We start from the raw sequence: 21975 nt of genomic DNA on the forward strand, positions 1-21975 counted from the left end.
GGCGAGCACTCTGTCCACGGGGTGTTTTTCAATGCTCTTTATTGTCAATACGGCTCGCGCGTGCGTGCATCTCCTATGCTTATGTCATCTGTAATTGCATATCTCCTGACTGGGAGAGTGTATTTTTCACTGATAAGGGTGTTTAGGCCGCTGGAAACACCCTATAATGGGAATGCTTTGAAACATGAAAGCACACTTTTCCAGTGTGCAATAATGTTTGAAACATGGCAAACCCTCCTAATGGTGTAAACTGGTTTACTGTGTACGCAGCTGTCCCCGTTGAAAGATACGTGCGCTTGAAAAAATGTGTTCAGCGATTTAGAGTACTTGATACTTTATATGGAAGAGCGGAATGCAAACGAATGAATGCAAAACTTTGATTCGATTGATTTGTGGGGTTTAACGTCCCAAAACCACCATATGATTATGCGAGACGCCGTAGTGGAGGACTCCGGAAATTTTGACCACCTGGGGTTCTTTAACGTGCACCTAAGTCTGAGCACACGGGCCTACGACATTTCCGCCTCCACCAGAAATGCAGCCGCCGCAGCCGGTATTTGAACCCGCGACCTGCGGGTCAGCAGCCGAGTACCTTAGCCACTAGACCACTGTGGCGGGGCAATGCAAAACTTTATTTTATTACAAATATTTTGTTTCCGGTGAAGGTGGAGCCCTCAGTTCAGGGCCCCTGTGGCCTTTGCCATCTTGCAAGCTCTGTCGATCAGCTTGAGCCGTTCTTCAGGCTTAGAGCAGGACAGCGCAGCCTCCCACTGATCCGGTGTTGGTGTGCAGTTTCTTGGCACTACCTTTGTGTGTTGGCAGGCCCATGTCACGTGGTAAAGTGTGGCGTGTTCTCTGTATAGCGGGTATTTGTTGCCGTATATTCCCGGATAGATTTTACTCAGAAGACTGAGGTTGGGGTACGTATTAGTCTGCAGCTGTCTCCAGGCAACCGACTGCTGGAAGAGCGGAACGCCGTCCCAGTTAAACGCAGAGAAAATGAGTTCAGAAAGATTGTTTAACGATGTGACACACTTCGTACTCCCTGTGGGAGAGCATAAAGCCGTATCGGAAAATCAATCAGAAGCTTCTAATAGGATTAATCAATGTGTTTAGAAAAGGTGGTTAATGATTTAGAGTATTAGGCACTCTACAATGGCAGAGCTGAAAGCCGTCCCTTGGGTCTCACACTTGATGAGGCCACATCGAAAAAAAATTACGCTCTGGCTGGGCCCAGGCTGGTGGTCACAGGCAGCTTCTGCATACTTCGTGAGCCTCCATGTGTGTTTAGAAAAAGCGGTTAACAATTTACAGTTCTTGTTACTGTACTATACGGGAGAGCTGAAAGCCATCCCTTGCTAAAACCAAGTAGCTTGTGGGTTCAGAAAAGGTGGGTAACCATTTATAGTACCAGGTACTATACTATGGGAGAGCTTATTGCCGTCCCGAGGCTTCACTCAGAAGGAGTATTAGAAACTTACGCATAAAAGTAAACCTTTTCAAGAGTTGAAAAAATAAGATTTGACCTGGTTGGACTAGTAACGGCCATCCCTTATACGTACCGCGTGACCCACCTCAATGAAACAAGGGGCAAAGAAAATATTAGGCTATTTACTTGCGCAATAAGAACGTTATAATCGAGTCAAGCTATCTGGACCTAATCACCGTCGTTGCTTGCGCCAGCCATTTAATGTAACGAAACTGTAGCGTATTTGGCTGTATAGCATTTTTTGTTGACCAGTATATACAATGACGGAACGAATGTATACCTCCGCAGCAGGCTGTTGCGATCAAAATATGGCGAGAATGATTCAGGAGGAAGAGGACAAAAATAACAAGAGAGAAGGCAGGGAGGTTAACGAGGCACATGCCCGATTTGCTACCCTACGCTGGGGGAATGGGAAGGGGGGCATCAAGATGAGAGAGATAGGTAAGAGGGACACCAAAATAGGAACGGGAAGCTGACACGAAGTGTTCTACAAGATCTCCGCGTACCAGCAAGAAATTCCGCGACGAATTTCGGCACAGGGAAGATGACAAAAAGCTAATTTATTTGAATGTCTACAAACTGACCATAAATGTTGCTCATTCTGCAGTGTTATCGCGATAACCAGTAGCAATAGCGTTAAAGGATTTGGTGTGACGTCGGAGACTCGATCGGCGAATACGATATGACGGTTGCGATCACATGCGGTATAAAAACATTTCAGCATGGGATGCAAAAAGAATAAAAGTGAGAAAAAAAATTGACAGATTCTACGTACAGTGGGAATGGTTGATATGCGGAGCACGAACGATGAAGGTTGATATGTCACTTTAAAATCAGCGCAACGTTCCGAGGTGGAGGTATTTTAAGCCGTGGATGACTTCCATGTCATCATTATCATGTTTGGACATGTCATTTATCTTCGTTTTCTATTCACGTCAGCTGATACCAAATTTGGCATATGCGGAGCTTGCGAAACTAAAAAAATTCCTAATATGAACCGCTCGTTTCACGGCTAATAGCATAGCTAGCCAAAAAGTAAGTCTGAAGCAAGCAAGCGAGCGAGCAAGCAAAAATAGATGGACTAATTTTGGGTTGTCCTAGCCATCTACAACGTCGTTGCACGTGAAGGCTTCAATACGTTTTGCAGACATGATCGTCCGGGAATCTGGTATTGTGCCACCGCTACGGCATGTATACCGGGATACCGGACGCAATATTGCCTTCATTTTGTCGTAACTTAACTCACCACTCACCTCAGTTTGACATTATACTGACTGGCATCGCCATCCCAACGCCAACAAAAAACGATGCTTCACAGACTGACATGAAAAAATGCGCAGAAAAGGCACCATTCTGTAAGCAAAGCGTCTGGTCTTTACTGATCACTCGAGTACTCTAGTCACCAAAATTTAAAGAAAATAAAAATGAAAAGTGGATCGAAAAGTGTAGCCTAGAGTTTATTTAGTGTTAGCGTCGTCTATATCGGTGTTAGAGTCGTCTATAGTGTTAGCTCTGGTCTATATCAACCTTTCGCAAGCATAAACCACACGTCGAAATTGGGAACGTTTGTGTAGATATAGGTGAATGCAGGCTGAATGGAGACTAACATTGGCTATTGCTGAAGAATGTTGGATAAACATGGCTAAATTACGGCTAATTTCGGCCATGACATCGGCTAAATGCTGGTGGGCCTACAGTAATAAGAAATGTTGGAGGATGACGTCCCCAAACCAGGAAACTATTATGAGGGAGGCCGTATAGTGGAGAGCTCCGGAAATTTCGACCACCTGGGCTTGCTTAACGCCCGCGTAAATGTATACATAAGCACACGGGCCTACAGCATTTTCGCCTCCGTCGATAAAGCAGCCGCCGCAGCCGGAATTCATCCGCCGACGTTCGGGACGGCAGCCGAGCACCATGGCCACCCTATAGCGGGTCAATGCTGGTAGGCATTGGCTGACGTATATCGTAATACATACAATACTATCACTGTTGTAACAGCTCTATGCAACGCCTTCTTAACATGTTAGTTTGATACACACACATACACCAGTCTTGCTTCTTCCTGACACTGCTATTTGCATATAACTGTGAAGGTGTTGCTTCAAGCTTGCAACAACCACTTATTTCGAATGTCCCCAGTGCGATCGTTTCATTCGCCGCTTTGTTAACCCTCTCACCCTCTTCCTCTCGTTAACGATGGAACGCACAGGCCGATCGTTAGCGTGCCTCGAAAAGTGACATTTTGTAACTTTTTTCTTACTCCAAAGGGGGGTTGGGGTTGCGAACCCTGAAATCAAGCCCCGGTCGTGCATCGGGGGCGTGGGAAAGAAAGAAAAAAGGCGGCTGCGGGACCAACGAGCGCTCCGCCCATTGCTCGAAACCCGAACGTAAAGGCTTTTGCACCTCGCATAGCGGTCAATAACGATATACACACGTGACCTCACTGCCGATACGGGGGGGCGTTTTATGTTGTTATTAGTATTTTTTGTTAAATAGACTCAGAATTCGGGCGCCAGGGTGCGTGAAAAGCCGTGACACTGCGATTGACGTTTGCCCACGTATCGTAGCCGAGACAATCCAGGTGCGCGTCACTCGTTGCGTTCGAACCAAGTGGCGCTTATTTCGCTTCGTGCGGCTGCGCGCGGATGCGTGGTGCAGGCGCAAGGCGTTTGTGATAGATACTCAAGTTTTCGAGTCGACTGACTGTTAAGCAGACGACGTGGTGTCGGCTTACGGCGTTGTCGAACTATGCAGGCGAGGAGCGTCTGCTACGAGGGCGTGCCGACAGACGGCCCCCAGACGACAGCGGGGCTGATTGAACCGATAAAGGTGAGTTTTGTTGTGGATGCCTTATACGGAGTGCTCTACACACAATTAGGTTATGTTTCAGTCTACTTTAGAGAAGGGGTTAGCCCGACAAGCCGCAACCAGTAATTGCCCCACCTGCTCGCCTCTTTCACTGTCCGCGAGTCTTCTAACAAACGTTTCACACTAATATATCATACATGTAGTAGACACAAACAGACACATCTAGCCAGTGCTGATGACCAAAGGAGGAGACACAAAGGTGAGTGCCCCCCCCCCCACCCCCACCACAAAAATTAACGCAGTTGTTGTCGGTATGGGGGGCGAATGTTCTCGGTCGATTACATTGCCCCCACTAAAGGATTCTGCATCGTACTCACTTTATGCTTGCTTCCGATATTACCCCACGTTGAACCGAGTGACGATGCCATCCAGTGACGTCCTCGCATGCTGCCGGAACATCCCATCATCTGTGACGTCACTGCGACGTCATTTTGACGTTCTCATACCATGCTACTGCTCGGTCGGTCCCGTGACTTTTGGCATCATTCGAGTTCACACCGTCACGACAAGCGACGGATTTCCTTTACTCATGCTAGACATAAGACTTTCACCTTATAGCCTTCATTTGAACTACACATGTCCCATGCCAGTTCGGTTGCATGAATTCAAGTTTCATGTGAATGGTTGCAAGAGCCGCCTTCGTAAGTCGCTTGCGCGTCAAATTCCGTGATATGCCTTGCTTACATTAACGCCCGTATCCTAGAACGCCCCTTCGCTTAACACTCCACCTTCACTTGAGAAAGCCGATGGCAGCGCCATCTCTAGTCAGTGCAAGTCACTGCATATCAGTGATAATTTGCTGTTATTCTTGAGTAGCGCAGCGTCATTTTCAGCCGATCAGTGGCACAGTGCTCAAGTCTGTCAAGTGAAGGGTGAAAGTCGAGTCGGGGAGCGTTTGTGAATACGGGGGTAAGACGCGTGCATCGAGAACGTTGAGCAAAAAAGAACTTAAAAAAAGGAATTAAAAAAAACAGTCCAGTTCTCGCTCAAAACATCGAGTGCAAGCTTGCTCCGTGATGAAGCGATCGCCTCGTCCGAGCACATACCCGTGGAACACGCGCACTCAGTGTAGCGCGCTTCTGGTCAAACACACCTGACGGACGACCGATGCGACCCGGTTCTCCAGCTTCGACTGCGCCGTGTAATGTAGACAGGTATGCTCCGCATATTGTGGCAATCGGATAATCTACCCCTCTGTGTTCTAGTAATGTGGGGAACAATATAGCGAACTTGTGTACAGTCGTTGAACTTCACGTCGGCTGCGATGTGATGTCTGTGCGTTCCTCGTGGTGAGAATGGACGCTGAATGGTAAAATAATTTCGTGGTTATAGAAAGTGGTGACCGAGCGGTTGTTGAACTGCTGCTACTGTTTTTTTTTTTTTTTGCTTAGCCAGAAGATTGGCTTAGGCCCCACCACGGTGGTCTAGTGGCTAAGGTACTCGGCTACTGACCCGCAGATCGCGGGATCGAATCCCGGCTGCGGCGGCTGCATTTTCTGTGGAGGCAAAAATGCTGCAGGCCCATGTGCTCAGATTTGAGTGCACGTTGAATACCCCAGGTGGCCGAAATTTCCGGAGCCCTCCACTACGGCGCTCTCACAATAAAGCGGTGTTGGGACGGTAAACCCCACGTATCAATCAAATCAATCGGAAGATTCTCATAGAGCGAGTGTACGCCATAGAGTTCGATGACAGAAATTTTTACGGAGTTTTTTATATGTTGACTATATGTTAGCGAAGAAGATTCTTGCGGATGTAGGTTGAAAAGTCGTTGATTTAAATTCAATGCACCATCCTGGCTAATTTAATAACAAGCTCGTAAACGAATGGCGGAAATTGACGAAGTTCCACAGATGATTTTCTATTTTCATTCGTGGATGCCCCAATCTTGGGCTTTTACACGATTTATTTCCGGTTAATTGATTGTGGGTGGCGTCAGTTTAACAATTAAGGTCGTGAAATGCTGAGCGCATTCATTTATTTTGTTGTATGCATAGGAGGGTTGTGAATCACACAGCGTCCATTAAACTCATTACGGATGAGAGATGGTCAGCTAAAAGCCCCATTATCGAAACATTTATAGTCCCAGTCATCAAACACTGTATGACGCAGCGTTGAGCAAAGTGTACCAACTTCTGAATGACAGAGTCTGCCCGTGTTTCACGAAATCTTTTGTTTACTTACGGTATATCAGAAAATGCATTTACTTACTAATTGTCACGCCAAAACATGACCTTCGTTCGACAGTGGTAAAGTAACAATATATAAGTACACGCCCGACATTTAGAGCGATGAAATCTCTGTGTATCGCGATATTTGAGGGTAAGTCAATGTGATTACTTCAAAAGATATATTCATTTGATCAATTAGTGAAGTTGACTATTCTATCGAAGTGTAAGTACTTCGAAGCCGCAGCGGTTTGACGAAAAAGAATGATCCTAGGTTGCATATACGTATCAACATTATTCAGCCGAAGGGTGCACGTGGTTGCTGATGTGCCGCGCATCCTTTATATGCTGAATCGTGTTACGTTAAGCGGAGAAACACTATATAATAAGCACACATGTAGTTCACGTAATGCGGCTCAACTGGGTCATTAGACAACCTCGTAACGTTACCAAGTGTTCTGGTTGAGCTCCATGCGCTGGCAGTAGACTGCGCCGCGTACTTGTACGATCTCTCTTGACCAAAAAAGAAGATAGGCAAAAAAAAAAAAGGCTGATTAATGTTGTCCCTGAAGAGGCTGCGCCAATATGCGTATACGCGTGCAGAGTCGCGCACACGATCTAGGTTACGCGGCAGTCTATGTTCTGCGCCGTTCCGTGCACGCCATTCTCGACAACGAAGTCATCACACCAGTCACCGCGGCAAACGAACGCAAAACACCGCGGCACGCTTTTGCACCCGTCTGATAATGTTTGTAGTCCGGCTTTCTTTTTTCTTTTTCGTCGATGATTGATCATCTGTTCTCATCCCGTCAGTCGGGACAGCATTGCGAGATAGCAGTGGCATTCCGTGATCATGCTTATTCAGAGAAACCCTCTCGGATATATGACAGACGGAACTCTGTTCATTCAGTGTCGAGGATGACTCAATTTTATTTTCAAGCGCCACTCCGAAGTCCTGCTCGGTTGACAAAGAACCATTCCCGGACTTTTCAAGTGATCGACGTATATACTCGGACTCTTGTCTCGATTCAGCGTTGGATTGGTCTTGAATCTTGTTTCTATTTTGCTTGCGTAGAGCTTGTGTCGCCATGACGGAAAGACTCTTGCAGCAGATGGATTGATTCTGCCGCCCAGTGCGACTCAACGTCGTTCTATCATGCCAGCTCAGATTGTATACACTGAACCATTTCCGAGCTTTAACGGCATGTTTGGACATCTCTACTCGGACTCTTCCTCATCAAAGAGAAGTTGTATCATCATAAAGGAAAGACGTCTTCTGCTGGAACAGACGGCACCTACCGTTGCGCATTGTCAGGGTAACTCGACGCCGCCCTCAAATTCCAGCTCCGAGTCTGCCTTCGCCAATGCAGAACCATTCCGCACGTCACGCGACGCATAAGACTCTGTGACTCCACGACTGACTCTATGACTCGGAGCAAACAACCCGGTCGAGCTTGAATACATGCGTGACTGTAACAGGTTTCACGTGCGCCTGTATGATCCGCAAAGTTGCTGGATCGTTCACTGTCCCTCATGAATGAAAATGCTCTTTAATGTGCTCTACATGGATTGCTGTCATTATCGTTCAGTTTGTGCACCATCGCGGACACTGAGCTTTTTTTTCCCTTCACGCTCGACTTGCAATCCCATGCTGTAGGGACAGCTTGAGACGATCCGCGTTCTTTGTGGTTCGTTTAAAGAGATGTCTTGGAATGGCGGGAAATATGAAGGCTGTGCGTTCAGCATCGTAGAGGTAAGGTTCATTTACGTTACTTGATGGTCTGTGTAATCTTTAGCTCAACAACAGCAACAAAAATACACTATATAATATTACACGTGCAAATGTCACAAAATATTCCGATCAGTGGAGCTTGCAAACAGTTCGCGAATTCATCCAATTGTAGTGTTGCGGCGATAGCTGTATAAAGGTAAGTGCAGTAGCAGTACTAGTAGTGGTAGGTGGTAGGTAGTAGTAGTAGTAGTAGTAGTAGTAGTAGTTTTTGTTGTTGTTGTTGTTGTTGTTGTTATTGTTGTAATTGGAGGGGCCACAGCTGCAGCTGCGGCTGTCATTACCATTTCTGCTGCTAGTAGTAGCTCTATATGTAGTATATAGTGGTAGCAGTAGCAGTATGTAGCACACAGAGTAGCAGTATACACTAGCATTACGATATAATTGGACAAGATTTATACATTTAACCGCACAGAAAATAGCCTACACCGCAGAAAAAAATATAGAACGCTCAAGCAAAAATCGAGGAAGGACACCGTTTCAGAAAAACAGCAGACGTATTGAAAATGACTGATTTCACACTGCTATTTCATTGACCGCATGCCTTGGTTTACCGCGTCGTAAATATAACGTTAAATAGTATACCCTGCGTGCGAAGCTATTTGCTGTTTCATCTCCCGCTGACAAATGTTGAGTGAGATTCTACTCCGCGAAGAAAAGCTAGGCGAACTACAATGGCATAGCACTGCAGTTTCCCTGGGAAATTAGTATGATGCGTCAAAAAAAAAAACTTGATAACCTAATTATGATGTCCGGACAGCTACATGCTGCACTGTCATAAGTATAGGTAGCAATTACACTAATTCGTTTACATTTTTTTTTGTAAACGAGAGACGACTAGGCAAGCTCGTTACCAATATCGCATAATACACTTAATGCGAGTGCGTGGTACTCAGTACCATGAAATATTTTTAAATGCGTAAACATTTCTACGCCGTCTCAGCGAGGAAGCTGCCGGATTTATTTGTGCACGTTGATCCTTGCACAAATAAATCTATAAAGGTGGGTGTATATTTTTCAGGTGCTGTGTTTCAACCATCGCCCTTAAAAGCATGGGTTACACAGCTATTCTTACAGCGGAACTGGGAATGGAGCACCAGCTCGATTTTGTGACATACGCGTCCACGAAATGCGAGCCCGCGTGACCTCCTCGGAGTGAGTGATGGCGTCACGTCATCATGACGACACACACTGACGTCATCAGTTGTCAACGTCGACCTTTCAGTGGTGGGCCTATTCCACAGACGGTGGCCGGGAACTCACCGATAAACGTGCTCCTGTTTTGTGTGCGTTTCGCCCCGTCAGTCGAATCTATATATTACGTTGCATAAGTCATCGGGTGTGCAACGATATGGGGCTAGCGAGACTTTTCGCAGCACATGCACGAAAAAGAAAAAAAAGTTCAATAATTTTGCTACTGATAATGTGTTTTTTTTTGTTTTAGAACATAAATGTTTTTCATCCATTTTAGAACAGGTAATAAACTTAGGTCCTTTGTGCCTGAGAAATGAAGAAACTTAATTGATTTCTGCGGTTGTCAATAAGTTGTTCAGTATCACTGAGCATCCGTGTTTTCGGATAGCGACCTCCGCGATTAGTTCCACAAGTGGACAGCTGGAGCGCCCATCGGAGAGGCTACGTGTACGCGAGAAAATACAAGCGTGATACGTGTGCAGCTATGAATTTTGCTGACCGAACTTCCTGCATGTAATCTATTTCACTGCATCGCAAGTTTGGGTCGACCTTTTATTGCGGGTATGCCCGAGAAGAAGCGCGTTATGAAGAACGTCTAGAGAGCAGAAACGGGAGTGCATCCACGAGCTCCGAAGACACCTTGAAAGAGTGAAAAAGTTCCAACGTTTTTTAAGGAGCCAGGCTCCTTATGGCCAGCGTCGCCGACGTCGAAGCCTTATGCCGCATCCTCACTCCCACCCTCTCCCCTCAAACTGGCGAACGCGCGTAACCGTTGCTTCGCCCTGTCCATCCGTGCATCCGTCCGTCCATCTGTGGCTTTGTAAATTTGAGAGTGTGTTTGGCGAACGGCTGCGCCCATTCAGACGTCGTCGGTCAAAATGAAATTCGCTGCGTCAGTCTCCCTCCTTGCATGATTGAACACGCTGAGCGCTGTGCTATGGAGTACGATGCGAGGCGTGACCGACGCGACCACCTGGCACCCATCATAACTATATTTAATAAACGGTTATTAAGCATTTCATAATCGTCCAAGCAGCTTCGCTCCATCATCGGCATTTTCTTCGTGGATAGGCGGCCAATTTTCCTACGTGGGAGCGGCCAACAATGGGCGCGAGACCATTCCGAGGACCTTCAATATTGTTTTGCCCTTCCATCCATCCTACACACACAGTGGCAGCTACTTGAATGCCCCTGGTGAGGTACGGACGGATGGACGCGTGGTCTAGCGAGCAACCGAGCCCACGCGAGTTATAATCGCCAGCCCGCTGGGGACATATCACCAGTGATGCCACTCCAGGAGCTTCAAGGCCTTCTCCGGCACGCCAGCTGTGCCCGGTGTGACGTCACTACTTCTCGTTCACGCGGAGCACTGCTCAGCGTATACGCCACGCGAAACTGCTCCACCTCGACCAGCGTAGCTTACGCTACAATATATGCATCTGCTTCCATCACTACAATGCAGCAGTATTTTATTCGCTTTGCCAAACAAATTGCAGGCGAAGTTTATCACTGCACTCAGTACGTTTAGAATAAGTGATGCAAAAGGAAACCGCATGTATAAGTACACGACGCCGAGACTGTAAGTGTAATTAGTCATGCGTTTTATATCTCTCGCCATACGCGGGCTGCAAGTCAAGCCAGATCACATCATATCGAACCGACATATCTATGGACCAGCTGCGAAACCTAAAACCCCGCCGCAGCCAAGGCATCGTGCATAGCGAGGTGATGATGGACCGAACAACTTACGTAGAGCTGGACTCAACCAATGCGCGCGCGTGCGCACGCACACACACACACACACACACACACACACACACACACACACACACACACACACACACACACACACACACACACACACACACACACACACGCACACACACACACACACACACACACACACACACACACACAGGAGAAGTGGAAGCGAGTGGAGATCGATTCCTGTTCATCAGATTCGTATGAACATAACAGACATGTATAATATTAATAACTATATAAAGAAATATATATGTCTCGGCTACCAGTGGCATAGCACGTTACTTTCACGGCGGCTAATCGCAGACTGATGCGTCTCTCGGCCGCTTATAGCTTATACATATATGTACATATATATCTCGAAATCTCGGCTGCTGGCGTTCGGTTCGCATAACGACGTCGCAAACGTCCAGTAACTGTGTTAACTGTATGTGCACAGCGCGGGCTGGAACGCAAGGCATATATAAAAGAAACAAGGAGGACAACAACGGCGTTGTTTCGATCCGCTATACGCCCTTGTTCGTATATCTATATAACGGAGAATGACATGCAGGCCTCCATGATGATGACCTCCGATGACCCCTGTGGGGTGCGCTCATCGTGATACGTGACTGCCTGCTGCCGTGGCAAAACATGTTCGACTGCCCCCCCCCCCTCCCTTGAAGTGCCCCCTCCCCTCATTTAAACTGGTCGTGCATCTTACGTGAACAAGAACTCTGCATCAGAAAGCTACAATTTCAGCCACAATATTACGCACATAACCAAGTAATCGTCAAAACACTTCGAACGATGATGTTTAATATGGCAACAAATTGGGCAACGCATTCACTTCGCTTGTAAGAATTGAACTCGATAGCAATATCTTGTCCCTATAGTACCTACTTCAAGCACTTATTGCATGAAATATTTCCGAATTTGCTGTGCACCGCAGCACTGCGTGTGCCTTTTTTAGTGAGTGACCGGCTTTAAAACCGTAAAGTCATTATGATAATCCCATCTTCTGAAACCCGACGGCAGTTCACGCTTGTACAACGCATTGAATATTTCATGTTGCATTGCGAAGCATGTATATATATACACTGCAGGACGCGTGTGGTTGTAAAGCATGAAAGTTGCTTACCCTGCACTTCAAGCACAAAGTTATTTTGACTGTAATCACAAGCAGACGCGCGGCTGTGTGGTAGAACACCAAATTTCAACGCGAACAACCCGGGTTTGCTCCCCACTCAGAAATTATAGTTTTTTTTTATTTACATCTTTCTCGATTTTTCGGTCACGCACTAGACTATGATTTTTCGCTCACAACCATCGACGCAGACGACGGAATTTATGCGAAACGAGCTCTTTCACGCTATCGAGTTAAAGTGAGTGCAAGGCATGCTACGGCTTCTATTTATAACACGTGCCTTTACTGAACGTCTCGTTGCTTGTGCAATACGGCATATATGAAACCCGTAACAAACTCCAAAAAAGAAAGGTAAAAAAGAAACACAAGAAAAAATATAATAAGGCTGCTTCGAACTAGTGGTGCCATGCCTGATGAAGTACAGTGCTGAGTGGCCTGCCTCTTTTTTGTTTGTTTGTTTGTTGCCTGTGAACACTGGCACATATTCGGTCTGGGGTATTGGCCAAGAACAGTTGTAGTAGGCTGTTTGCGTACACTATACAATGATTGTCAGACTATTACCTCACTCTCTCTCATTTTTTTCACACCCTATCTTTATTCATCTTTTTCTCTTTCTCTATTTGTTCCATCACTTTTTACCTCTGTTCTTGTCCATTTCTGTCAGTTTACGTTTGTTTGTCTTTTCTATTTCGCGCTACTTATATATTTTTATATTTCCCTTTTTTTACTCTCTGTCTTTTTATATTTGTCACTTCATCTACCTATCTATGGTATTTTATCTAGATTTCTTTCTCTGCCTTATGCTGATTTTTCCTCTCAGTTTTCCTTTCTGTCTCGCTCTCTCTTTTTTCTCTCTCTCTCTTTTTTTTGTTCTGTCTTCTCTTTTCTATACATTTCTATCTCTGCGTACTTCTTTCATTACCTTTTTTTATACTTCCGCTCTTTCTCTCTCTCTCTCTCTCTCTCTCTCTCTCTCTCTCTCTCTCTCTCTCTCTCTCTGTATTCGTTCTCTTGCCCATATGTTATTGCATCCCACGCCGGACAAATAGTCGCTCGTGTTCCGGGAGCGAAGTAGAAGATGCAGAAGAGGACGAGGAATACGAATAGAGCGTGTCATATTTCATGATGACGGTAGTTTTGTGTTCACCCTGCACGCCCTAAGGGTGACCTTAAACAGCTCCACTGTTAATAAGATAAAGACAAAGAGAAGCCTAGTATAACGCCCCTGCAGCGTCTGAAGTACTAATGGCATCTCACTGCCCAATCAAACAGCATGCGTGCGAGTGCGCGCGCATGCACACAAGCCCGACTGATGGCGGAAGCGTCATCACGACTCCGAAATGGTCATCGGTCATGCAAAGGTTGCTTAAAATCCTCGCGTTCGCATGCCTAATTCTGTTAAGCGGTGCTGTAGCACGCAAACATCAAAGTCTCGTTCCGTGATTCATGGTAGGCGTGTCTTATCATGCTCGGTTATGGTATATTTCTGCTTCGTTAATTTTTGCGAATTCGTTCGACTCAATAAAAGCTTCGTGCTGATATTGGGAAAATTGTGGCCACATGTGCTGCATGGTATTCGCTTCACCATACGTGGTCGTTTTTGCAAAAGTCAATACACCGGAGCCCTCCACTACGGCGTCTCTCATAATCATCAATGGTTTTGGGACGTTAAACCCCACATATCAATCAATCAATCAATCAATCAATCAATCAATCAATCAATCAAAAGTCAATACACGGGCCACCGCTTCGAGATCACTGCACGCCACCGTACGCATGGAGACAAATGGTAGCGTGCGAGGGAAGGTGACAGTTTTCGCAGTTGCGTCTATAGAACGTGTTACATATGCGACCCCAATCGCGCCTGCATGCACACGGGTCAAAATGGTGACGCGATCCCAACTGAAATGAAATCAGCGGTGCACGCGTATAGGCTGACCGGGGTGGCAGTTAGTGGTCACGTGATGCTCGCGTTTCCCTCCGTTTCCGCTGTGAAATCACGCAACGCTATCGACGTAGCGTGCGTTACTGTTCGCGTGTATATACATAGGTGCCGCATCATGCCTGTGTAAGCCGTACGTCCATCTGCGACACTATACATGCCTGGCAATATCAATGCCGTTGACTCAGTCATTTGGCTATGCTGTGAGTGCCGAAGGCGAGGCAGCGCGTACATCCACCCATGAATGGCCAGTCTAAAAATAATAATAAAAAAGTTGTGCATTGAGTGTTAACGTACGTAAACTGCGACGGAATCGACTTCGGAGTCAATCTATGCACTTCGTTCATTCATTGAATTTACATATTTTCTTAGCAGGGCGTCGCCAGAAATCTTGATTTTTTTATGCGGGGGGGGGGGGGGGACGTTGTCTCACAATATAAGCATGTATGCAAAATTGAAAACTTTCGGAGAAGGGGATTTGAACCCCACTGGCTGCGTCAACGTTGGCTGCAACAAAGAATGGAACAAATAACAGATAATAAAAGATAAGAGAATGGATTTCTGCCACGCGTTATTTCTGAAAGAGTGTAAATTTCTTTACTCCACATCTTTGTATTTGCTTGACGACTAAATAGGCAACACTACTGATCATCAGCCGATGTTTAGCCGACACTAAATCTAACATTGAACGAGAGTTGGTGATATACAGATAAAGCGAATATTAGCTAACCGTGGCGAGCTTGAGCTATAGCCAGCACCGTTCCTGTTGGTATTATTCAACAGGAATCATGGATACATTATTGTAGTATAGGCACCTGCTAACAGTTAGGCAACATTACGGGACCGTCAGCTATAGAGTTACAATTATTCTTAACTCCTAATTGCAATCTAATTAAAATAAATTAATATTCTCAAGTAAATTTCGGCTTGAACTTTTCTACGATGTAGCCATATATAGAGGACGTCTCCGGGAGGCTTTTTATAAGCTCAAAATTTAATGGCACCACTCTCTTAAGAAACCCTATGTTGTGGAAATTTGCGCACTATAAGGCATTTCTTATAGTTATGTTGTGTTATGGGATCTAAGAACCCAGGTCGTTTCATTAGTTACCATTACTGCACTGCTGTTTTTTTTATTTTAGGTCTGTACATTGTATTTTGTTAAGGTTAGCTGAACGACTGCTCGTAAAATCCTTGCTATACTTCCATGGTATATAGAATGCTACGCAATAAAAAAAGTGACTAAAATGATTTACCAATTTTATAGACTAAAGTAGACTGCATCGCGAGAATCGATATTATCGCGAGGCCAAGGACAACGCAGGGTTCATAAAGCAAGCTTTATTGGAACGAACTTGTGCTCCATAACAAGACAAAAAATAATAATAAAACGGTGAGACAGTGACTGATAAAGCCACATGCTCACGTGAGCGTCGGCGAAAAACAACACAGTCACGTCGTAAGTCTATCCGCAACCATCAGATTAGACTGATAACCATAGCCTGGTGACGACAGGGCGAAACACTGACCCTATAAAAAATAAAGACAGCTAGTGCGGCATACACGAGAAAGGAGAAGGGTGCACGTTAAAGAACCCCAGGTGGTCAAAATTTCCGGAGCCCTCCACTACGGCGTTTCTCATAATCAAATAGTGGTTTTGGGACGTTAAACCCCACAAATCAATCAATCAACGAGAAAGGAGAAAACTTGCACTCTGCGTCAAAGAAGGGTAAGACAATCGGGCGGGGCCATACGTTGGCCTCAAACTCTGAGGCATAAATCATGGCAATATGTTCAATAAAATGAACATTGACCCACTCATGGTGTCTCCTAGACCAACGATTCAATCCTAGATGGTTGCAGTGGAGGCTATGTTCGAGTGAATACGGTAGACTGCTGGCGCGTCGCGCTCATTTGCGCTCAGTCCACGGCTGTTCACGCAGCGTATACGTGAGAAAACGTGGCGCCTACATGCGGCGTGGACTTTGTGGGCTTGAACTGCGTGACTAGACCATTGAATTTTTGTGAAGTCAATTCCGGCGAAAGTGTTTTTTTTTTCTTCGCTGTTTTTTTTAAACTCCTATACGTATAGCTGACCAGTGTTTCGGAGTTGCCATTCCGGAATTGAAATTAATTCGAAATCATTCTACGTTTTCGCGACCCAAGAATATAATGAGAATGAGGACAACGCTTGGAGGAATGGAAGTCCCCCTTTAGCTCTCGCCGTTATAGGCCTCTAAAAACCTCCTGTAAGCACGCGGTAAATCGCATTGGGCAGATTGTATCTCTTTGTCTTACACCCTTCTTTATTTGTATTCTGTCACCTTCTTTATGCAGCGGTATATGGTGGCAGTTGTTCCGCTGTACAATTTTTCCAGGATGTTTATACATGCTTCGTCGACGCCCTGATTCCGCAGGATCTGCATGACTATATCTCTACTAAATCAAATGCTTTATCCTTGTCTATGCAGGCTATGTAGTGGTTGGGTGTATCAGTCTGAACATTTCTCAATCCCCTGATCGATAGTATAAATGTCGTCGATTATTAAGTATAGCCTGTACGAAATCCTGCTTGAATCTTTGGTTGACTGAATTCCAATGTCTTAAGTTAGAAATCACCTCTGTAGATAGCTTGTATACGACGGAGAGCAAACAGATCGACCTGTAATTTTTCAAGTCCTTGTGTCTTTCACATGGTTGATGATGCTAGCATGCTTCCAAGATTGTGGCACCCTTCCCGTCAGAAGAAACAGTGTCGCCAGTTTTTATAACACAATCTGTCCTTTGTCTTTCAACAGACCTGATGTTACCTGATCCTCACCAGCAGTTTTGCCTCTTTGCGTTCCCTCCAAGTCTTTCCGCGGCTTCTTCTGTCATTGTTGGTGCGATATCACCTTGCTAGTTCTTGCATCATGGCCGTGTTTGCCCGGGTACTGTACAGACGTCTGTAAAACGCCTCCGCCATTTTTTAGTATCCTATCCATATTGGTAGTTACTTGGCCTTCTTTGTCCTTGTGTACATATAATTTTTGCCTGCCCCAAGTTTCCTTTTCACCGCTGCATGGGACGCTTCCTCCGTCCTTACGAGCGCATTCAATTTTATCTATGTTATACCTTCTTGCATCAGGTACCTTACGTTTATTAACAAACTTTGAAACCTCTGCCAATTCTATTTTGTGTGTTAATTGTCTTTGAGGCTTTCATGCTTTGACCGTTCTTAATGACGACGCTTTTCTGCCCCCCACATATATACGCCATAAAATAAATAAATATTACATGCTAATCTACGCTAACTATTACATGCTAACTCTCGATTGCTTCTATGTATGTACCTGGAAGCTGAACAGGAGTCTTGATGAGCCTTGTAAAAAAAAACTGCGATGGTGCGCATGGGTTTGTCTATAAATACGTATACATATACTAAGTGATCAGCAGCGACAAGACAAATTATTTTTAGCCGCAACGAATTTTCTGGTGAAACCTATCAGAGTTTCTGACCATGGCTTGCTTTCTTGCGGTGGGTATGAATGTTCTAATTGCCTCGCCCGTAATACGCCTAATGCCTTTGTCGGTGTCATTTTGCGCCAGCCACGCAATTCTGACGCGAATGTAACAAAAAAAAAAACAGAAAGCCGATCAACAACGTAAACTTCCGGTTTAGATTACGAGGGAGAACAGTCGAGGGTTACATACATGTACTTCGCATGCCGCACCGTTATACAGGCACAAATCTTAACCGTAGAAAGACATGCGCGCCGCTAATAGACTTTACATCTAACTGCACCGTAAGCAAGCCCCTGGTCATCATGACGCACGCGCCTCTCATACGCATGCGCGAACACAGATACGGCGGGAAGCCCACAATTCTAAAAAGAAATCGACTTCGTTTGCCGTATCAGCCTCTAATAACGCGCAACGGCCATTGCGGCGACGGAAACGTCATTTCGCGGTTAATTAGTATGCACCGACCACGCTGACGCGTGACAATCAGGCATATCCCATGATCTCGGTCGCATGTTGCGGGAAGTAAGTACTCACCGGTGCACCGTATACGGGTAATGGTTCAGTCCCGTACAAAGAGACCACGAGATATAGGCCTAAAAGCAAGAGCAGACGATAATCCCGTCTGTTTTGCGAATGAAAACAGACGTGAAGCAGCCTCTATTTGTCGTCTGCTTTCGTATATAAAAGCAGACCACGAAATCATGTGAGTATGGTCGTACGAAAAATGGACGTAAAACAGAAGCACGTCTGCGGTTTTCGTCAAAGCATGACGACAGAAACATGGAGGCGTATACATACATACAAGCATCTGAGGGACCTCGGTCGTACGTTGTGACGATCGACTGCATAATGAGTCGCTTGCGAGGGAGCTGCGAAAGCGATCGCAGAATACGATTAGCGTGTGTCCAGCGTATGACGCGGGGGCCACCGCTATAGAGTGCGTGACCGTATATACAAAATCTCGACGGCCATCGCCACTGCCAAGCAGTGCAAGGGTCGCGACATGCATTTGCACCGTATAACAAACAACCAGCATCAGCGTGATGGCCATTGTATCTGCGTATGTGCCGGCATTGCGTGCAACTGTTTGGGGCGGTTTGACTCCGGTCCCATGCATGTCATTGTCGACTTGCGTGTTTCTCCCTTGCCCTGTGCTTAGAGGGATGGCAGCATCAACCGTATGATCGCTGGGTTCAGTTTAGTTCGAGTTCATTACGCACGATAAGGCTTTAAATGGGGATCGTACAATCATACAGAGGCCGGCACAGCGAGTCGAAGAGGTTGTCTTGTTTGTATGGTTAAATTTATTGCTCAGCTGAATGATTCATTATGGCGCAACTTTTCTCTCTTTCTTTCTTTCTTTCTTTCAGTTTTCATCGCCATGTTTGTTCCATGTCCTTAATTTTACTGTGGTAATAATAATATTTTTTTTAAAGCACGTGAGGTTTAACATCCCAAAACCACCATATGATTATGAGAGACACCGTAGTGGAGGATGCCAGGAATTCGGACCATCTGGTGCTCTTTAACCTGCACTGCCATCGCACAGTACACAGGCATCTACCATTTCGCCTCCTTCAAAATGTGACCGCCGCGACCGGCATCGAACCCGCGACCTTCTGGGCATGCAGGCGAGTGCCGCCACCGCCACACCATCGGGGCGGATTGCAAGCAGTTCAAGCTTGTTGGTGTATATATACTCTTCGATGCGTCAGTGCCAGATGAATGCGCCAGATCCCACTGTGAATGTTCGTTATTACCCTAACTGCAAAGAGATTCGCAAGGTTAGTGAAGCCGAAAATGGGAAAATACACGGACGCTAAATCACGGCGCCGCAAAATTACTTTTTTTTTGACGGGGATTTTGTGTGTACGCCGTCGCCACGAGGATGGTCATTAACAGCCGACGTGTACGCTCACCAGTGCTGCCGATAGCCCGTCACGAGCTTTGGTAGGTGCATTGATGATGGAGACAGACGGGTTCACGGAAAATCAACAAATTAAGCAAGAGCAAGAGCACCCACGTCTGAAAGAGCCACAGTTTCGCCAAAAGGGCGAAGCAATGAATGCGATAGCAACATATTCTAATGTTTTACGAAGGAAGGTCATAATATTTTTAGGAGTAATGTTAGCTGTAGTAAACATACGCTTGCTAAGTAACCAAGTGTCTTGCAGCACGGCCGGAGTAGATGACCACAACAAGGCTCGTGCGTAGTGACAACCTTGATATACGAAGTGAGGCTGGCAGTCAACTCATCTAGATCCGATCTCACGTAACTCTACAAAGCGCTTGTGCAAGCGAACACCACCGCTCCAGGTAGACTTTTCGCACCTTTTTTTTTGTGTGTGTGTGTGTACGTGTGTGTGTGTTGAGAGCGCATGCCATAGAAGCTTCGGCCTCTGCTGTGGGGGCGCAAGGCACGCGCTGATCGTTGCCGCGATAGTGTGGCAACCATAAACGCACCCCCCCCCCCCCCCCCCCCCGCTGTTCGCTGGCGAGATAAGCGCGCGCGCAGACGAGCCCGGCCGGAAAGGCGATGTTCGCTCCGCAGAAAGAGGAGGATAGAGCATCCTTCCCCGTAACATCATCATCATCAGCTTGACTCGTCCACTGCAGGACAAAGGCCTCTCCCATGTTCCGCGAGTCAACTCGGTCCTGTGCATGCTGTGGCCACTTTATCACATACGTGAATGATGGTGGTGGCGGCAACGGCAAAAACCAGCCTAGACTGTCCATATAATTGCTATCACAATACTGTCTCTCATGCCTAGGTCCTTACGAAACAAACAATTTGTAAGATTTACCATCTCATCGAAGGCGCTGAAAGCTAACATCGATACGTTGACAAGTGTAAGCCAAACCGAAAAGTAAATTTATCAGTAGTAAAAAACCAAACAAATGTGCTTCTCGTCCATGCCATCGGAGAACAATGAAAGTGAGCAGTGGAAGGGAAATTGGCCCTTTCTTCTATAGATACCACTAGCCCTTGCAATACTGCGTGGCGTTTCACTCCACTCACCATTACCGCGTGTTCGTTGACAGTTGTGCGTTGCCACTGTTCAGAGGCACGTTTCCTTTATTAATGCAAGTTGTCTCGCTCGATTTAACGCGATAGTGTTATTTAAAAGAGCACTTACATAAAATTTGCTAATGTCAAGATTTTTGCGCCAACGAGTAGCGATTCACGACCTATAACGCAACTGAGAAACGAATAACCACCACCTTTATTGGTTTGTATCACTAGTATCTAGCACAATTCAAAACGACCAGCAATCCCGCCATTTTTAGAGCTGGCAGCGCTACTAGCCTAATCATTCACCTCCAGACTGAGCCACGGCTGACCACTTCTCCGCAGAAAAAAAGAGTGTCGTAAATTCTCCGAACACATTTTGTCTGTCAGGCGCACACACTCAGTAATGCCTTGTCACCTGCATTGCCATCGTCGCCGTACAAAATGTCGCCTGCAGTCGAATACGACAGTCCGGAGCTTGGAATCGCCACTATTCGCGATGTCGCGAATCATTGTTGCTTCGATCGACAACAGCGATTTCAAAATGGGCGCCGTTCCAAGCAGCAGGGAGGAGGTGCCCGAGGATGCATGCATCGGTCACGCTCGCTCGTGCGTCTAAATTGGCTATTTCGTGTCTGTGGCGTATTTAGGTATATGTGAAGGGGTCAGTGGAATATCGGCATAGGGAATGTGCACCAGCGGAAAAATAGAACATGTTACCTGCTGCCATGCAGGCTCTTTGCGCCTCCAGATGGCCCCACCTACCCGGCCCCTTACGGTGGCAGCAGAAGTGACCCGGTATTACGTGGACGCAAAGAAGTCTACGGACGAACTAAAATTCACTATTAACGATGCCTACGTGTTACTTGTTAACGATAATAGAGAGTTTTAGTACTGCGTACGTGGCGGCGTTGCGTACGTAAGGACGCCACGTTCTGCGTAGTGCGCATGCGCAGACCGCAACGCGCACGTATCGCGTTACGTACGCAGCCGCTACGTACGCACGCATGAGATGCGTGCGTAAGTTCGTATGAGGTGATCGCGCCGCTCTAGAACAAGTTCACGACAGCACGAGACTTCGTTTTGCAAAATGGCGGCATCGAAGGCAAGCACCGACCGGC

The 21975-nt window shown here is 46.2% G+C and overlaps 1 protein-coding gene across 2 annotated transcripts in view; it reads left to right on the forward strand.

Annotated features, from left to right (window-relative positions):
- Positions 1 to 4085: 4085 nt before the first annotated feature.
- The window catches only part of LOC119168540 (uncharacterized), a 129977-nt gene continuing 112087 nt past the window's right edge, over positions 4086 to 21975 (forward strand). For both annotated transcript variants that reach the window (XM_037419940.2, XM_075866189.1), the window contains exon 1: positions 4086 to 4321. In XM_037419940.2, coding sequence (XP_037275837.2) covers positions 4241 to 4321 — 81 coding nt within the window. In that variant the 5' untranslated portion in view covers positions 4086 to 4240. The remainder of the gene's footprint in view (positions 4322 to 21975) is intronic.

Source organism: Rhipicephalus microplus, chromosome 6 (assembly GCF_043290135.1).
Source record: "Rhipicephalus microplus isolate Deutch F79 chromosome 6, USDA_Rmic, whole genome shotgun sequence".
NCBI classification, from domain to species: Eukaryota; Metazoa; Arthropoda; class Arachnida; order Ixodida; family Ixodidae; genus Rhipicephalus; species Rhipicephalus microplus.